The sequence below is a fragment of the Cantharellus anzutake genome, assembly GCF_015039405.1.
Source record: "Cantharellus anzutake strain C23 chromosome Unknown EI90scaffold_27, whole genome shotgun sequence".
NCBI lineage: Eukaryota > Fungi > Basidiomycota > Agaricomycetes > Cantharellales > Hydnaceae > Cantharellus > Cantharellus anzutake.
Genome location: NW_024066977.1, coordinates 253257 through 270692, shown reverse-complemented (window position 1 = coordinate 270692; position 17436 = coordinate 253257). Strand labels below are relative to the sequence as shown.

At 50.1% G+C, this 17436-nt stretch overlaps 6 protein-coding genes across 6 annotated transcripts; 4 read left to right on the top strand and 2 right to left on the bottom strand.

Annotated features, from left to right (window-relative positions):
• The first annotated feature begins 191 nt into the window (after positions 1–191).
• On the top strand, positions 192–1096 carry EI90DRAFT_2973087 (uncharacterized protein). Its single transcript, XM_039055766.1, has 2 exons — positions 192–249; positions 302–1096. Exon 2 carries the CDS (start codon positions 306–308, stop codon positions 894–896), a length of 591 nt encoding a protein of 196 aa, XP_038915452.1. The 5' UTR covers positions 192–249; positions 302–305; the 3' UTR covers positions 897–1096.
• Positions 1097–1703: 607 nt separating this feature from the next.
• Positions 1704–3903, top strand: EI90DRAFT_3124396 (uncharacterized protein; the record flags this gene model as incomplete). Its single annotated transcript, XM_039063713.1, has 3 exons — positions 1704–1803; positions 1865–2840; positions 2889–3903. The coding sequence occupies 3 exons, from the start codon at positions 1704–1706 to the stop codon at positions 3901–3903; spliced, it is 2091 nt and encodes a 696-aa protein (XP_038915451.1).
• Positions 3904–4123: 220 nt separating this feature from the next.
• On the bottom strand, positions 4124–6040 carry EI90DRAFT_3060483 (pyridoxal phosphate-dependent transferase). Its single transcript, XM_039060492.1, has 7 exons — positions 5728–6040; positions 5323–5673; positions 5156–5260; positions 4966–5100; positions 4728–4909; positions 4546–4674; positions 4124–4455 (listed from the first exon to the last, which is right to left on the bottom strand). Exons 1-7 carry the CDS (start codon positions 5935–5937, stop codon positions 4299–4301), a joined length of 1269 nt encoding a protein of 422 aa, XP_038915450.1. The 5' UTR covers positions 5938–6040; the 3' UTR covers positions 4124–4298.
• A 405-nt stretch (positions 6041–6445) lies between these two features.
• On the top strand, positions 6446–8824 carry EI90DRAFT_2996577 (uncharacterized protein). The gene is made up of 10 exons (XM_039056215.1): positions 6446–6503; positions 6553–6645; positions 6696–6907; positions 6959–7114; positions 7169–7328; positions 7383–7469; positions 7525–7819; positions 7874–7997; positions 8048–8231; positions 8288–8824. Exons 3-10 carry the CDS (start codon positions 6704–6706, stop codon positions 8377–8379), a joined length of 1302 nt encoding a protein of 433 aa, XP_038915449.1. The 5' UTR covers positions 6446–6503; positions 6553–6645; positions 6696–6703; the 3' UTR covers positions 8380–8824.
• Positions 8825–9315: 491 nt separating this feature from the next.
• Positions 9316–14118, top strand: EI90DRAFT_3060476 (SNF2 family N-terminal domain-containing protein). The gene is made up of 7 exons (XM_039060491.1): positions 9316–10798; positions 10898–11115; positions 11172–11998; positions 12054–13235; positions 13296–13322; positions 13383–13617; positions 13671–14118. Exons 1-7 carry the CDS (start codon positions 9580–9582, stop codon positions 13857–13859), a joined length of 3897 nt encoding a protein of 1298 aa, XP_038915448.1. The 5' UTR covers positions 9316–9579; the 3' UTR covers positions 13860–14118.
• EI90DRAFT_3060473 (uncharacterized protein) lies at positions 13939–17298 on the bottom strand. The gene is made up of 13 exons (XM_039060490.1): positions 16662–17298; positions 16257–16416; positions 16148–16199; positions 15960–16093; positions 15800–15904; positions 15672–15746; positions 15494–15623; positions 15361–15440; positions 14879–15307; positions 14761–14827; positions 14639–14706; positions 14263–14586; positions 13939–14205 (listed from the first exon to the last, which is right to left on the bottom strand). The coding sequence occupies exons 1-13, from the start codon at positions 17217–17219 to the stop codon at positions 14105–14107; spliced, it is 2283 nt and encodes a 760-aa protein (XP_038915447.1). The 5' UTR covers positions 17220–17298; the 3' UTR covers positions 13939–14104.
• Positions 17299–17436: the final 138 nt, after the last annotated feature.

Below are 17436 nucleotides of genomic sequence, written 5' to 3'. Positions count from 1 at the left end.
GACCCTCAATATCATCTCAACAGTAATTCACAAACGTAATGCTGAATGGCGCCAGGGATGATGTCAGAGTGAGATTGGCACAATCTTTTGAAGGAGACTACAGTTGCATATTTCTTCTCCCAGCCTGTCAACGTAGGTGTAAAAATACCAAATGGGGTCGGGCGACCGGGGCGGCTGAATGGGCGCTCAGGTTTGGATCCGGGGGGCGAGTTGCGGCTCAGCCTTCTCGTCCGCTCTTCCTCGCACTTGGTATACCCTCAGCTTGCAGTTCGGTGTGTCATTACTGATGCAAGCATGCTAGGATCATGCCTTTCTCCACTGATGCAAGCTGGCCAGAAGGCTTTCTGAAGGCGTTCAACGTCACTCGTAACATAGACGTGCCTCAACATCGCTATCTCGCACTTTTCAACAAGCTCCTCTACTATACTTTCACCGCAGGGGACTTCTCCCTCTCCTCTTCCCTGCAGAGCGGGCCCGGTGAAATGTTTCCGCTCGACCCCACAGACTTTGTTGTCTCTTATGTGGTTATCACTCAACAGCAGAAGCCAGTTTTTATTGTGGACATTAAAGACAACAGATCCGACAGGCATAATACGTGCCTGAAGGCGGATGCCCAGATACGCCAACGGTACGATAAGTTACTTCGCCACTGCCCCATTCCCCGCCTGTATGGGTTAAGCGTGCTGGATACTTCCCTTCGCGTTTATTGTGGCCACAAGGACACGGGCGATATTACACCTTGCATGGTTGACCGCCCCAGTGCGGATTGTGATTTGCCACCCGACTTCTTGGAGGGGGAGTGGGATTTAGACCTCTTGTCTCCGGCTGGATTCAACAAGATGCAGGAGATTGTTGCGTATGTCAAGGCGGAGGTCGCCAAAATTGAGGAGCATTGAATGAGGTGGAGGCTTTTTGAACGACCGTTTTTTTTTTCAATGGGGCTCGACGTTTTCTACAGCTGTTATAAGTAGACGATATCATTGATGTGTTGGCGAATTTGCCATTCCTGAACGACATTATGTATCCCGTTTTCCGTGATGTAAATTCTGGCTGGTAATGCAAACTCCGTTTTCGTGCAGGAGTTGTATGCTTGTTGACAATACTTTTTCTGTGTTGCTTCTCATTTTGTGGCAATGTGTCTTGTTGCCTCAGCGGTTGCCTGTCCTCTGACTTGTGTGCGGCAGCCATATAGTGCGAGCGGAGGTCTTGCACAGGGTTTTCGATCCAGGTTTGATTGAATAGTGGGGCTCTTCTTTAAGAGGAAGACATTTGAACAGGAAAATGGCGAAACTGATAGGAAATAGCAGAGGCGAGAATGATATGGAAGAAGAACAAATGGGGACTGCTGTTGACTGCATGTACAAACGCCAGCTCCCAATTTGGAGCGTACGGAGGTGGGACGCGAATTCAAGTGGAGGTATTTTTGTAGGGGTGCCGTTATTGTTAAGTTCTATGTCACTTCTTGGTATTTTACGACGGATTGTTGGGAATGAAGAACACTCTGCCCAACTACAAAAAAAGCATAGAAACATCGGAAGCGAGACCATGAGTAGCGGGTACTTCAGGCGGCGTCCACCAGTACACTACATATGTGCTTTGGACTAGGCAGGCGACCAGCTTCTATTGGGGATAGACGAACCTCCGGAAACCGAAGGGTTCGCACTGCCACCGGCCAATGTGGACACGCCTTATCGAGCAGAATTATGAGTCACGCAGCAGCTAGTCATCAGCAGCATGACTACCGTGCCTATAGCCATTCAGGTGCTCCCGCCAAGCGACCTCCTCCTGTTGATGGAGAAGAACGTAAGCTCACATTTTGGCTCCCTTGTCACGCGAAGATTGTCGTTGACAAGCCTTCACATAGAGTGGTACCTTGACGGTGGAGCGAGTAATCGAATGGCTCTTGCGTTGGTTTCGGGTATTCCTAAGGAAGTAGATTGGGCCCTTAGCCGCCTTGTGAATCTCTCTGATGAACACACCAATCGATTCGTCCTCAGTGCGGTACCTCGGCTTAGCGAAGCCATCCTCTATTGGCCAGAGGTCTACATTGAGGAATCCAGGAAAAAATTGACTCAGCTCTACCCATACTTTGCACCCGGTCCTCGTGTTGAGGGTCTCAGAAAACATGCTATCGAATCCTTGCTTACTCTCCGCAATGCTTCTCATAACGACCTCAACGCTAATCACCTGGGGCAAGAGCCGAGGACTATGCGGGTAATAGTTGGGATGCTCCACCTCCCACCCGATGAGGTCAACACAGAACTTCTGATCTACGCCCTCGAACTTCTTACCGTGATTGGGCCGTATCTCCCTAGCGTCTCAAAAACGAGGGGGAGGGGCACTTCTCCCTACGTAGACATCCCTTTCTCTCGGATTGATGAAATTGTCAGCACTTCGATCGACCGAGCTCTAATCATCCCCGCCATGGGGTTTCTCACGCCTCTGATGGTTCCAAATCCTGCGATCCCACCAGAGTCCGCAGATTACTACCCACCTCCTTACTCCCCATCGTTGTCCTCTCTGGCACTGTCCCGCGCGCTTCGGTTCCTTGCAGTGCTTCAAGATGCGGCCCTAGTGACTGCGGCGCTAGAGTTTGTCTCTACGTACCTCTCTACTCCAAGCACCTCCAAGGCGTTCCTTGCCCACCCTGATTTCCCTAATACTCTTCGTCTTCTTATTTCCATCCTGAGGAATGAGCAAAAGGTAGAAACCAAAGTGGTCGCGCTCAACACGCCGAAGTCGAAGGCAGAACCAGAAGAACAATACGAACCTTATGAGCTGACAGAAGAGGATCTCTCTCGCATTGTACCTATGTCCGAGCCTGAGAGATCAGTCGCTTGGTACGTGTTGCACCATTAACCTGCCGGCGTGTTTAATGTTCAAATCAGGATGCGCATAATGTTTGAGTACGCTCCTGGATCAGAGCAAACTCAAGTTACGTTTTGGAATCTTTATAAAGATACCTTTTCCAAGTATCCAGAGTATGCGATGTTATCTGCAGCGGATATCATTCGGAATGTTACGGTGCACTTTCCGGAGGCCAATGCCAGTGTTGTGCATGGCACCAATCAGAGATTCGTCATCCAGAATTTACGAAGGAAAAGGAAACCTTCGCCTATCGGGAGACTCAAGTGTCAGTGGAAGAGGCCAGAAGACTCGGAAACATGCCTGTCGGAGGCGTACAACTCCCCAGAAGAACTAGCTGCCCACATTACTACTACCCACGTGGAAAGTTCACCACATCCGCTCAAGTGCCACTGGATCTCTTGTCCTTACACGCCTTCCCCTCCCTCAACTTTTGCTCTTAACCGGCACATACTCACACACCTACCGTCTCCAACTCCTCCAGCAAAACACCGCTCTCAACCCTCCGGATTCACATCGTCACCTGGAACCGTTGCACCAGTGGTTGCAACAAGTCTGTTCGAGCCAGCTTCCAATCTTCGTCCCATTCCACCACCACCTTCTCCAATTGTTACCTATCTCAGAGCTGTCCCTTCTAACTCCGTCCCACACATCTCACTGTTAGCAATCTATACATTGCGGATCCTCTTTTGGTCTGCTTTTCCAACAGGCGATGCTGCGGCTGCGCCTGTAGCAGATGAAGAACGATTTGGTTTTCCTTCACTCCCCTCGATGCGCACGCAAGGAGACAGGGGTAACACTAGCGACGAGAAACTTAAGGAAGCCGAAATGGGTATGGATGTGAAGGAAGCTGAGCGGAGAGGTCGGAAAACTTTCAGGAGCGCCCGGCATCTGATGGAAGAAGTTTACATCTCTGATGAGGTCATCATGGGTTGGGTGGTCGATATGATAGTACGGACGTACAATGTTAATGACGAAGGAGACGAGGAAGACAGACTTGTAGGAGGTTTGGAGTCAAACACTGACATGGAGGAATAACCATAGTTTTACACAGGTAAACTATTAGCGATGGTCTGTAATACCTTATCATCATGACAATTACTTTTACGCAGCCTGTCGTAGCTTATGCACATGCCCACCTTGCACATCAGCTAAGTTGGCGCAAACATAATCACCCCCTCACAATCTGAACAGTAAACGGCGGGCACTGGAATTGGCAAAAGAATAGACCGGATCGCACCACCACCGGTCTGATACGGACAGTCATAAATGAATGCATTGTTTGGTCTGCAGAGATGGAACACCTTCAGATCAGCGCACTGAGAGCTAAAGTTACATAGCCAAGGCACTAATTTGAGCACCAGCCAATTGCCTGAGATTAGAATTAGGCTAGACATGGCGGCGTGTGCCTCGTAAACAGTAATAATCACTCCTCATAGCCTTCCGCGAACGGCAGCGTCCACGCTCTCAGCGAAGTACTTGATGTTGCTGCTATTCAGACCAGCCATCGAAATACGTCCATCAGACGTCATGTAGATGTGTGCATTCTCTGCTAGGGCCTTCGTCTGCGGAGCAGTCAATCCGGTGAAACTAAATGTCGGAAATCATTCAAATGATCATGAGCGTAAAGAGACACGGAATGGGAATGAAATGAAGGGCCGCAGTACACCCAATACGTACCTGAACATGCCGATCTGTGACTTAATGTGTCCCCACTCTCCTGGTGTTTTGAGCTCGTGGGTAAGTGTGTTGTAGAGCACTTCTCGCATTGAGATGATTCGGTCAGCCATCCCCTTAACCTCGGTTAACCTGGTGTAGATGTCAATTGGATAGCAGAGATGGCGAAGTGCCCGGGAAATTACCATTGGCCGTAGAGTTGTGGGTCGCCCAGAATGGTACTCGCAATACGCGCCCCGTGGATAGGGGGGTTTGAGTACATGGGCCGAACAACGATCTTAATTTGGCTGTCTACGCGGGCCCTCTCGTCCTGCGAGCCCGTGGTGAGCGAGAAGAGGCCAACCCGCTCTCCATACAGACCCATGTTCTATTCGCTCCGCTCTCTAGCAACTACAAAAGGAAACCAAATGTATACGCACTAACCTTTGCGAAACTTTGCGCAAGAGCAACCTGGTGTCCTTGTTTGACGAAATATCGTAATGCGTACGCATCGCGAGTAGTATCACCAGACGCAAAGCCTTGATATGCCATATCGAAGAAGGGGAAAAGAGACCGTTTCTGTTCCAGAGTTAAGCTGAGGAAGTACAGTCCAGAAAGGAAATGATTGCTATACCTGAACGATCTGTGAAATCTCAGCCCACTGCTCGGGCGTTGGATCAACTCCTGTTGGATTATGCGCACATGCATGCAGCAGCACAATGGAATTCTCAGCTGCAGCCTATGAAAACATTTGTCATAAGGTCGAGCGCGGAAGCATCTGTTGGCAGCGTGACGCAGTACCTCAAGATCTTCTTTCAAACCAGCAAAGTCTAGACCAACGGTCTTCTTGTCAAAGTAACGATAGCCTTTAACTTCAATCCCAGAATCACGGAAGAGGGGGGTATGGTTCCCCCACGAAGGGACAGGCAAGTAAACAGTCTTCACTCCAGGGTAATGGCGAGCGAGGAATGCAGCTCCTACACGAAGAGCACCCGTTCCCGAGATAGACTGGGTGCTAGCGATAAAACCATTTCGGAGCGGCTCGCTATCTTCGCCGTATGCAAGTTTTGATGCGAGTTTGGTGAAGTCAGCCAATCCTGTGATGGGAAGGTATTCCTTGTCCTGTTTGGCAGCATGAATGCGCTCTTCGGCCTGACAAGATCATCAGAAATTTTAAGATTGAACTCGCAGATCATTTCTACTCACGGATTTCACTGAGGGAAGCACGAATGGCTTTCCATTTTCATCACGGTACGCGCCGACACCAAGATTGATTTTACGGGGATCCTTATCAGCTTTGAAGGCCTCTGTGACGCCCAGGATCGGATCTGGCGGACCCGCCGGCACATAGCTCCAAGTTGAAATGAAACGGAGATTCCTGGCCAATGGCAAAGCTCTGGAACGCAGCGAGAGCATTTTTCGGAACGAGAATGGAGTCAGTCGTCAAAAAGAGCGTAACCGGTGAAATATAACAATATAATTCGGACAACAACATGGAGACAAAATTGCCGCACACGTGATGGCGGGATTTTAACAATACCGTGAGAATTCGGGAAATTCCGTTATCTGAAATCGATCGCCGATTTTTGGAGTCCTACTTATCGTAGAACTACCGATTAGACCAACATGTCCGAAACAGCTCAAGATGCCCCAGCGCCCCAGTGAGCACGTATTAATCTTCCATTAGAGGCTACAACTCAATCAGTCTTGATCGGCACAGAGATGTTCCTGAGAGCAAAGGTCCCTCTAAAAACGAATTGAAGAAAGCTGCGAAAAAGGCTGAGAAGGAAAGACTCGCTGCAGAGAAGGCAGCTAAATTGAAGGCCCAAGAAGCAGCGAAAGCTGCAGCAGAGCCCGTGAGCTCCGGCGAACTTTCATGCTGTTTGCGCACCCGATTCACCAATGCATCGCCGTGACGATCCAGGATTATGCCATCGACAATTACGGAAGTCTAGTTTTAAATCAGTCACAAAACATTACAGGTTAATAGGGACACTTGAACGTGATGAGGTAGCTCAGCCATCAACGCAGGTCGCATACGACACAGGATCGCAGCTCTAGAAGATGCCAATCCGGGAGAAGTTGTTCTTGTGCGAGCAAGAGTCCACACAACGAGAGCCCAAGGTGAGCTTTCCATTGGTCTCTCGATACTCTTCTTCAGGCCACACCCGTAGGAAGCAAGATGCTCTTCCTTGCTCTTCGTCAGAGTATCCATACAATTCAAGCACTCGTCGTGGTGAACCCTAGCACCATATCAAAGCAAATGGTGAAATGGGGCGCTTCGATACCAAGCGAGGGCATTGTCCTCGTGGAGGGTGTAGTTCAGAAGCCGGCCGTCCCAGTCGAGAGCACTACGATTCACGAGCGCGAAATCCTCGTCTCTAAGGTATTTTCTCTCAACCTGGCCATCGCCGGCCCCAACTCATCCCCCCTGGAGCTCCACCTTATATCTAGCCCAGAACCTCTTCCTTTTACCCTAGAAGATGCAGCGCGGAGCGCTGAGGAATATGAAGCGAGGGACGCCGATGGCAACAAACTGTACAACAGTGTTGGCTTGGACACTCGTCTCAACAACCGAGTGCTCGATCTACGCGTGAGTTACGCTCACTTGCCATAGTTTTCACCATCGTCACCGATTTCAACGAAGACACCCATTAGTCAAGCAATCTTCAAGATCCAATCTAGTGTCACGGCTCTTTTCAGATCATATTTAGAGTCAAAGAATTTCATAGAGATACACACGCCAAAGCTCCAGGCCGCGGCGACGGAAAGTGGCGCTTCCGTATTTAGAGTTGACTATTTCAAAGGTACTGGACACAGGTTCCGTACCTTCCCCGAGGCCTAATACGATATCCAATTAGGGAGCGCATTTCTTGCTCAGAGTCCTCAGCTAGCCAAACAGATGGCTATTTCAGCGGATCTTGAACGTGTTTTTGAAATTGGGCCGGGTGAGCCTGATCGCCACGACACATCTTTCACATTGATCAGATGTCAATTCCCTAGTCTTCCGGGCTGAGAATGCATTTACCCACCGACATCTCACAGAATTCACTGGCCTCGATCTCGAGATGACTATAGAGGAGACGTACGAAGAGGTCATTGACTTACTCGATGGCTTGCTTGTGCATATTTTCAAGAGCCTTCAGCAAAATTTCTCCAACGAGATCTCGATTATCAACAGACAGTTCCCCGCGGAGCCATTCCTCTTCCTGGAAAAGACGCCTCGGCTCCAATGGACTGAGGGTATTGCGCTCCTTAGAGCGAATGGCGTTGAAATCGGAGATTTCGAGGATTTGAGGTTCGCTTAAGCCTTGAACCGCGGATTTCCTGATTTCTGATGTATGGAGAGCAGCACTGAGCAAGAGAAGAAGCTGGGTGCCCTTGTGAGAGATAAATACAAAACGGATTACTACATCCTTGACAAATTCCCCCTGGCGGTCCGCCCGTTCTACACTATGCCTAACGGAGATGACCCAGTAAGTTGTGTGATGCATTGATTACACGCTATTACTAATCTATGACATAGAGGTACTCAAACTCTTACGACTTCATGATGAGAGGCGAAGAAATTCTTTCGGGTGCTCAGCGTGTTCACGATGCGAACTTCCTAGAAGCACGCATGCGAGAATGGGGTATCAATCCTGAGTCAATGAAACCCTATGTTGATGCCTTCAGAATGGGCTGTCCCCCTCATGGAGGTGGCGGTATTGGTGGGCCGATGCTACTTCCCGATGACACAGATACTAACACACGCACCAATGCACAGGGCTCGAGCGCGTGGTCATGCTGTTCCTCAAGCTAGGAAATATTCGAAATGCCACCTTATTCCCTCGCGATCCTAAGCGGCTCGAGCCCTGACATTCCGGGAGTTGACGTCTGTAGTAGATAAGCGACATGATAATTCAAGATTCAGTTTGCACTGGTCCATCCGCTAACGCCCGACGTCCCAGCGAGTGGGTGCTCTATTACTAGAAGAGCAATGCATTTTTGTCCGGTAAATTGAATCACGACTCCACGAAAGATCGATCACAATCATGCATGGTTCCGGAAGTCAGGCAGGCCCTGCTTGAGCGAGCATGTTTCCTCGTACTGCTACGATCATGGCTGTTGCCTTCGCAAAGGTGGCGTAGCCTAGGCCGAGTAAATCGAACCGCTCCCAGCTCTTCAATGGGGAGAAGATATTTTGCATCTTTGCGCGCGCTCGTAGACGTAAGTTCGACATATCTTTAGCCGCTTGGAGAGTGAGGAGGTGCTCGTAACAAGACGTAAACTTGCACCTGATTGTCACGTACATACAAGATGGCCCCCCCAGCGATGCTTTACAGGAGCCGGCAACTGTATCAGAATAGAATCAGGTAGACGATCTACGATCATTCCGCCGTTATGAGCGGCATAGCCGCCGATCAGAAGAATAGAAGCCAAGATCATCCCCGCTGGAGAACAAATAAATAAAATTGGACCACAAAAATGGACCGGCTTCAGCTGTGCGGGTCACGATGGTTGTGTTTCTTTGCGAACGATCATTACATAAAGCTTAGAGCAACAACTATGCACGCGACTGCGCGCGGTTGCGCAGTGGGAGTTCCCGAAGAGAAGTGCTAGTGTTGATATGCAAATGAGCTAATCCTTGACGTAAACAAGAGCCGTTGCTCTAAATCAGAATGGCTCAAGGAACATCCGAACGGGAAAAACTCGAGTGTGACCTCCAAGTAAATGCAGACTTGCGTTCGGGATCAAGTATGCACAGGATGTGATCATAACCAGAATGCTGCCTCAGGGCCACTCTAATTGTCACTCTCAAATTTTGTTCTTGAGAATGACTGACGCAATGAGGAAACCACATTTTGTTGTTGCCGTGACATCGCGGGATCGTGTATTTTGAATTAGGGAAGGCAAGCTCCGCAGCAGCTTTGAGATTGAATGCACCTGACTAAGCAACGCATCGAGAAAACACAAAGTCAACGATTGACTTGCTTGCTTCCCAACATCCATCTGGGTTTGCGCTTTCTGCGCCTACCTTTGTAGGCTCGGCTCTCACTTTGTGCTCGAATCGCTGCTATGGGCTCTTCGACTACTCCCATAGATCTCACTGGAAATGATGACGAGGAGATGCAGCGCTCGGCGAAGCGGGCGCGGACGGGCTCCCTCTCGGCTACTCCTCCCGCGTCAACGCAGCAGCAGCAGCAGCAGCCGGGATACGCTCCTTACTCTCAATACCAGTCTCAGGGTGCATCCACGCCGTACCAGCAACCGACTTCATGGTCTTCACAACCTGCCCCATCCCCATACAATAATGGCGCCCCACCGCAAACTCCTTACGATCCACAAGCTTATTATAGGCCAAGTCAAACGCCCCCTGTTACTTCATCTCACGTATCTCAACCCGTTAAATCATCATATTTCCCTGACAATGCACAGTACGCTCAAACTCAACCACAGCAGCAAGCCTATCTGCAACATCCGCCACAACCGCCACCATATCGTCCTTCTCCATCAACGGGCCTTATTGACCCGGCAGGTGGTCCTCCACCTTCCACAGGTCATTATCAGAATGGTGTCCCCATGCCAAACCCAACTGCAGCACCGCCAAGAGATAACCGGCGTGACGTCGTGTGTATTGGTCAAGTGAATGGCACAGCACTCGTCCTGTACCCTATCCCATATATCTCATCCAAAGGCGACCCCCCTCGCCATTACCCTGATGACTTTGTTCCCGTACGGTTACGGTACGACGACGCGGCAAAAAAGCGCGCTAGACCTCCTGGTTCGGATGAGGAGACGATCCAAATAACTACGCCACAGTTTAAGAGTCCCAATGGAGATGTTACAGGTGGTGAAGATTTCGGAGTCGTTGAGAGCCGAATAGCAGCTATTCTTGGTCCTCTCATGGCTAAAGTACTGGTTCGGCTCGAGTCAACCGTCAAACGCGTACCTGAAGGTGCAAATGCCACCATACTTCCCATTCGCATCCTTGTCTTCACCCCCCGTGGTAATGTTAAAGTTGTGGCCCAATACTTGGCTTCGGGGAGTGTAAGCCTCGAGCACCCTTCCATTATGTATAACCCCGCCAATCACCGGGACAACCCACCATATGAGAACCCTCATCAAGCGCAACCGGGGCAAATAGGGATAAATGAGTATGGTCGATATGCTCAGCAGAACCGGTGGCAGGGTCAATCCGTAGTGGCGGGCAAAAGCGTGGAGGTCCAGAGAAGTCAGGTGGACGAGTTATTCAAAGCACTTAGGAGTGAAGAGGACCTTCCCAATACAGAGCCTGGTGAGTAAGCAACTTTTGCCTCCACCCCCTAATTCCGGTGAGATGATGATTAAGGCCACTGATGATATAATTTTTGCTCATTCTCATGTCGCTTCTAAGGTCCGAATGTTTATACAAATCTATATCCTCACCAGAAGAAGGCTTTGACATTCCTCCTGGAGCGCGAAAAGGAGAGAGAGACCCCAGGGAAGGCCGGGTGGTTATGGCAACCTCGCAAGGATACTTCGGGGAGAGTACGGGCCTGGTTCAACCCCGTCACTGGTAAGGAAATTACAAAGGAGCCTCCGGAAGCTAAGGGTGGCATCTTAGCAGATGATGTTTGTACCCTATTCATCGGCAGTTTCGTCCCTGTTGAGTTGCTTTTCTTAATTAGATGGGTCTTGGGAAGACCATATCTGTCGTCTCTCTCATGGCGAGGACAATGGACTCGGCACGCGTCTTTGCGTACGGTCCGATCCAGAAGATCACCCTTCGCGTCAATAAGGCTGCTCCTACTGCGGAACCTCCACTCACAGCTGCCCACTTTGCTGGCCAGGTGTGGGGTATGCCAGATTCTTCGTCCACACCCTTCGAGGAGTCGTCAATGTCGATAGACTCGGATGGCACGGGAAAGAACGGAAAGGGCAAAGGAAAACGTGAAACCCAGAAGGAACTTGCCGATGCAGCTCGTCAAGCACGTATCAAAGCCAAGAGTCGGGCCACGCTCATTATCTGTCCGTTATCTACGATAACGAACTGGGAGGACCAGTTCAAAGAGCATTGGGCGGGTGAGGTGGAAGTTGTGGGCGGGACAAGTTTGCCTCCTGCCAATACGCCACCTGCTACTGTCACACAGATAGAGGCGCGAGACCGTAGTCGCTTTACGAGGCTCAAGCTCTACGTCTACCATGGAGCCGCCCGACGACCAGATACGAATTTCCTGGCTGATTTTGATGCTGTCATCACGACGTACTCGACCCTCGCGACCGAATATTCAAAGCAAGTGAAGAGCACGGCGCTATATGAAGATGGGGGGGACGACGATGAGAGTAGCAGCGCGAGCAGTGATTCAGACGATGCAAGCGGGTTGATCATTAAGCTGAAGGAGAAAAAGAATAAGGCAAAGAAACGGCCTCCTGGAGCGGCACTTGCTGCAGGCATAGAACAGACCTCTCCGTTACAGCAGATTCATTGGTTTCGTATTGTGCTTGATGAAGCCCAGTAAGTTTGAGAAATCGTATTGTATTCTCACGAAATGACTGAGATATTTCGTCAGCTCTATCAAGGAGATTACTACCATTGCAAGTCGCGCATGCTGCGATTTGGTGTCCGACAGACGTCTTTGCCTGACTGGCACGCCGGTTCAGAATAAGCTTGACGACGTATACGCTCTCATTAAATTCCTTCGTTTCTACCCATTCGACGACAAAGCCGTTTGGTCCGAGTTTATCGGTGGTCCTGCTAAATTCGGCCAGCCTCTTGGCGTTGCTCGCCTGCAAACAATCATGAAGTTGGTAACATTGAGGCGAACGAAGGAGACAACTGATCAGTCAGGCAAAAAGATTCTCAATTTGCCTCCTCGCACGGATGAAGTCCGATATCTTAAGTTTGACGAGCAAGAGAAGGAAGTCTATGATTCTTATTACACGGAGTCGAAGGCCGAGTTCACTCAACTCCGCAAGACTGGCGAAGTTATGAAGAATTATGTCGGGATTTTGCAGAAAATTCTTCGCTTGCGCCAGATTTGTGATCACTACGAGCTTGTCCAAGGCAAAGATATGATGCCGTCTGGTCTGGAAGCCACCATGGACTACAGTCAGATTGTCGCCGCGATCGCTCGCGATGGTCTCACAGCAACGACTGCTACGTCCATTTTCGCACTACTCCGTGAGGCTGGTACGGCACAATGTGTTGAGTGCGGTATGGACATGGCAACTTCGGGCGGTGGGGCTCTCCTGGACGGCACAGAGTTCGAGGGGCCGAAGCCGAAGATTAAGAAGGGCAGCAAAGGGTCCCGTGGGCCGACCCGAGCAAGCAGTCCCGCTGGTACTAGACCGGTCATTACACGGTGTCAACACCTCTACTGTATTGAATGCTTCCGCCTGAGCATATGTCCGAACTGGCCAAAGGCGAAGACTGAGGTCAACCGTGCCTGCTCGATCTGTCAGACGGAGTTGGCGCCGATGACCGATGCGGTAGAAGTCAGCCCTGACGGTCTGATTCAAAGCGAGATGCTTCCTAAGGCACGACCGCCCAAGAAAGAAAAGCGGCAGAAAGGCAGCAGTTTGTTGGGCTACAACTCTTCGACGAAGATCAAGGCTCTCATGGTCGACCTCATGGCCACATCTCAATTAAACCCTTACTCAGGGAATTATGATCCTCATATCGCCAGCGAGGTTCAGCAAACCGATGCAAACGGGAATGTTATCAATGATGGTGAGACGAAGACAGTCGTCTTGTAAGCCATCTTATCACCACTGTAGATCCTTGTGTCACTGCTGATACCACGCTTGACTAGCTCCCAATGGACCAGCATGCTTGACAAGTAAGTTTCGTGTCGAACAACCCACGATCCCGTGCTCACATGTTATGTGTTGCTGAATAGAATTGAAGATGCGCTGGAAGAAGCGAATATTGTGTATGACCGACTTGATGGTACGATGAAGCGAGAGGAAAGACAGCGTGCCATGGATGCTCTCAAGTATGATCCCAAGACTGAGGTTCTGCTCGTCAGTTTGCGAGCAGGTGGTGTGGGGTTGAATCTTACGGCTGCTCGTCGCGTGTATCTAATGGATCCTTACTGGAACCCCGCTGTCGAGAACCAAGCTGTGGATCGTATCGTAAGTGCTTCCTCACTGAGAGGCTGGTTCTCTAATCGCCATGTCCCATTCAGCACCGGCTTGGACAAAGTTACCCGGTTAGGACAATTAAATTTATCATGGAAGATTCCATCGAGAAGAAATTGCTTGAAGTGCAGGCCCGGAAAACCCAGCTAGCTAACATGACTCTAGGCCAGCCCCTGAGCAAGGCACAAATGCAGCAGAAGAGGTTGGAGGAGTTGACGGAACTTTTTGCGAAGTAGATTCACACAATTTAACTTATTCCTCTCCCCCTTTCCCCTTCCCCCTTCTTGCTGTACCCGCACTCTTTAAGTTCGAAGTACTAGAATGCCTAATGCCTTCGTGAAACTGACGAACATAACTGACATTCAATACATCCCGAACACAGTACCGACTACATGCGTTGATTTTGTCCAGTCAAAGATACAGCAGAAGCCCATAACAAAGGTTATAGAGATACGCATCTATCAGATTACATTGAGGCTGTTTACCAAATCCGATCACCCCCATATTCTGCGGGGACGATGAAAGCTTCCAGAGAATATTGAGCGAGATTAAGATCCCCCAAAGTCGATTCGGAAAGCCAGACTAGTAGAGATTATGTTCAGTGCCACTGATAAAAAGCACAGTGAAGTGGGAACTAACCAGGAACTTCACCATTCTCCGGCTCATGCTGAGGAAGCATTTGAGCATACTGCTGTCGAAGCATCTCGTGAGGGTATATGTGTTGCACTGGTATTGACGCCCCGCCAGGAGGCATATCGGGAGGTGTAAGCTGCTGGATTGGATCAGAGGGTGATCGATAGTGGTTCGTTGCTGTTAGCGGCGGCTGGTGTGGAAGCATTTCTTGGACATGATTGGGAGCCATTTCAGCGCCATTCTCGGGGACACGTGGTGGCAGAACTTTTCGTTGGTGTGCCTTTCTCAACATTATCCGTAATGTCAACGCATAACGAGATGCTGCTGGAACTGAAAAAAAAAAATTAGGCAAGGTGGAAGTAAGCAAGCGTATGCGACAAACTTTGTGATAGCTCATTAGCCAAGTCTTCAGCAATGTTTCGAACCATATGGACATCTACCTCATCGGGGCTGGAGGAGGGATTGGTTAAGCGAGGGATGTACGACTTCCAACATGGGACTTACAACAATCGGGCCAGTCGAATCAAGAATGAGGCCGCGAACGTCGCGCTCATGTGAGTGTAGTGTACAGCTAGGAGTGACGCATGAGTAAAGCCACGTGTGATGAGACAGGTCAACTGACCATATTTTAATCCTTCCTTATAGTGAGTGGATTTTACACAAGTCTCCAGTCCTTTCTTCGCTACTTCGAGACATCTCAGTGCGAGGTCCCTCTGTTCCTTTGGCAGCCCGGGAACATCCTCCTTCCCTCGGATCCCTCTCAGTGCCGACGCACCGTGGAACAGTTCTGCAAAGTATCGCTGAACTTGCAAACTTTGCCGCTGGAAGTTCTGCCACTCGACGTCCTGATAGTGTCCGCGAGCAAATTCCTCATCCCAATAATCGTTCCATTGCTGGAAGTCCTGATTGGCTTTGTGGAGAGTGGCATAGGCATCAGGCGGGGTAGAAGTCGACTCTTCAGCAGAATGGGACAATTTTTTATGCAAGCGTTCACGAATCATAGCAAGTTCCACCATGGAAACAAGACGTGTGTCATCGGGGATCGTCAGAGCTTAACAAAGAAACGTGACTGAGACGCTCGCCTACATCAAATGATTCACTTACGATGTAGGAGAAATTCACGGCAGTCCGCCACCGAGTCATCTTCGCGGAGGATGGCCGGCCGACCAGTACTGAACGACAACCTAATGACATCTCAGTGTTCTACATATTTGATGCCGAAACATTCAACACGCACTGATGCTCGTAGAGGTAAAGACAAAACCAGGTTCTGGTGGAAATAACGAATTGCAAATCTTCTTCCCCAAGAGTTTTTTGGTGCCGTGCACGGATCTTCTTCAGGAGTTTCGGCCAAGCTTTATGCATGTCTGGGCGACGGTGAGTGGAAAGGACAACAAATTGACAATGACGCGTACTGAATTCAAACGCCATGCGGACAGCATGCCCTAAAGAGAGCCAACCCCCATCAGACGACCACCCTGCAACAATGACTGACAGTATATTGTCAGCACTGGTTGTCATTGTGCTACCAGAAAACACTCACTTGTAGCCTGTATTGCTTCTTGCCGAGAGACAGGTGAAAAGAGGGTCGTACAAGCCATCCCTCGCACTTCTTCCTGACAAATCTTGAATATCTCGCCTTCAGGGCCTGTGAGCAATTACGTAATTTGACCACTGCTATCCGGAATCAGGCCCGCACTTACCTCCACCATCCCTGACCTTAGCGGCTACCATACAAATGGCATTAACGCAAAACGGTGAGCGCTCATGAAGCGCATCATAAGTGTCCCGGGCCTTGTCAAAAATTGGAAGGAACGTTGAGCAACCATCGTAAAATCTGGATGGACAAAACCGTTAGTCCCGCCTATCCGAGCCCAAGACAAAGATTCACATTTGGAAAAGAGCTCGCGCTTCTTCTTCAGATATCAAACATTTTGTGACAACTGTCAATTTATCGTGAATACGCCACCGGATCCGGGCGAAGCACGGCTGCGACTAACCGTCTGGATGATGCTTCTGCTCTCTCGCGTCTCGAAGGCTGCGTGCTGCGTGCACCGTTTTCCGGCGCTTCGAGGCTCTTCCTCCTTGCAACCGGTCACGCCCAGATCCACTATTCTCGGGAGATGGGCTGCGTGTTCGATTGGCACTACCCGTATCACCCTGGATAAGCATGACCGACAGCATTGCGTTGACGTTGGATTCGACAAAGTTACGAGTTGTGAAACAAAATTGACAAGGCCACGTCAAATGGTCGTGTTTGACGATGCAGGGAGATGGTGGTGGAAGACCGCAAGAGAAAGGTTATGGAAATTTAATAAGGGGCGAAAGCATCGCCATAGAAAAATAGTGTGCAAGGAGTTGCCCGTGAGAAAAGGGGTATTACATATGGATCGTCTTGCACTCACCCTTTCGGCCTGTTGAGTGGCAAGTGCGGCGAGGTCTTGTAAAGCAGGAAGGGGACGTGCTAGTCCTGAAGCCGGCAGTTCACCCTCGTCATCGGAGGATTCGACCGAAGTCACGTTGGACGAAGGCACGTTTTGACGATGGTGGGAAGTGTGATGCAGAAGCGTGCGGTGAACCTGTTGTGATGATCCTGGCTGTAGCTGCTGCAGGTGGGGTTGCATTCGGCCTGGTGAAGCATCTGAGTAGTGAGGGTGACCGCCCGAGCCGTGGGAAGTCTCTGAGTATGCAGGATCGTTACTCTGAGAGTATCGACTGTTGCGAGGCGGCTGGCCCTGGGACATCGGCGGGAGAGAGATGGGAAGCGCGTGGTGCGGGGGCGATGGTGGTTGGGGCAAATGCCCTGACGACGGTCGATGTGATTGCGCAGAAAATGGCGAAGGTGGAGGTGCCATCCCTTGTAAAGCGGAGAAAGGAGGAAGCTGCGTCGAACCCACTTGGGACCCGTGATGATTGTAATGTTGTGTGGGTGAGGTCATTGAATAATTGTGTGAATAGCCCATTCCTGGCGCATGAAGACCATTTTCTGTATGATTTTATTGAGTGCGTCGAGTTGTCAAGAATCGGAAGGAAACATGTTGGACTGACCAGGCGGATGAGAAGGTGGACGGTGTTCACGACGATAAGAAGCATGGTCATTGTAATGATGATATTCCCTCTCGGCGGACACACCTGGCTCTGGGTAGGACAACGATCGCTGAGGCGGGGGAGGGGGTTGAT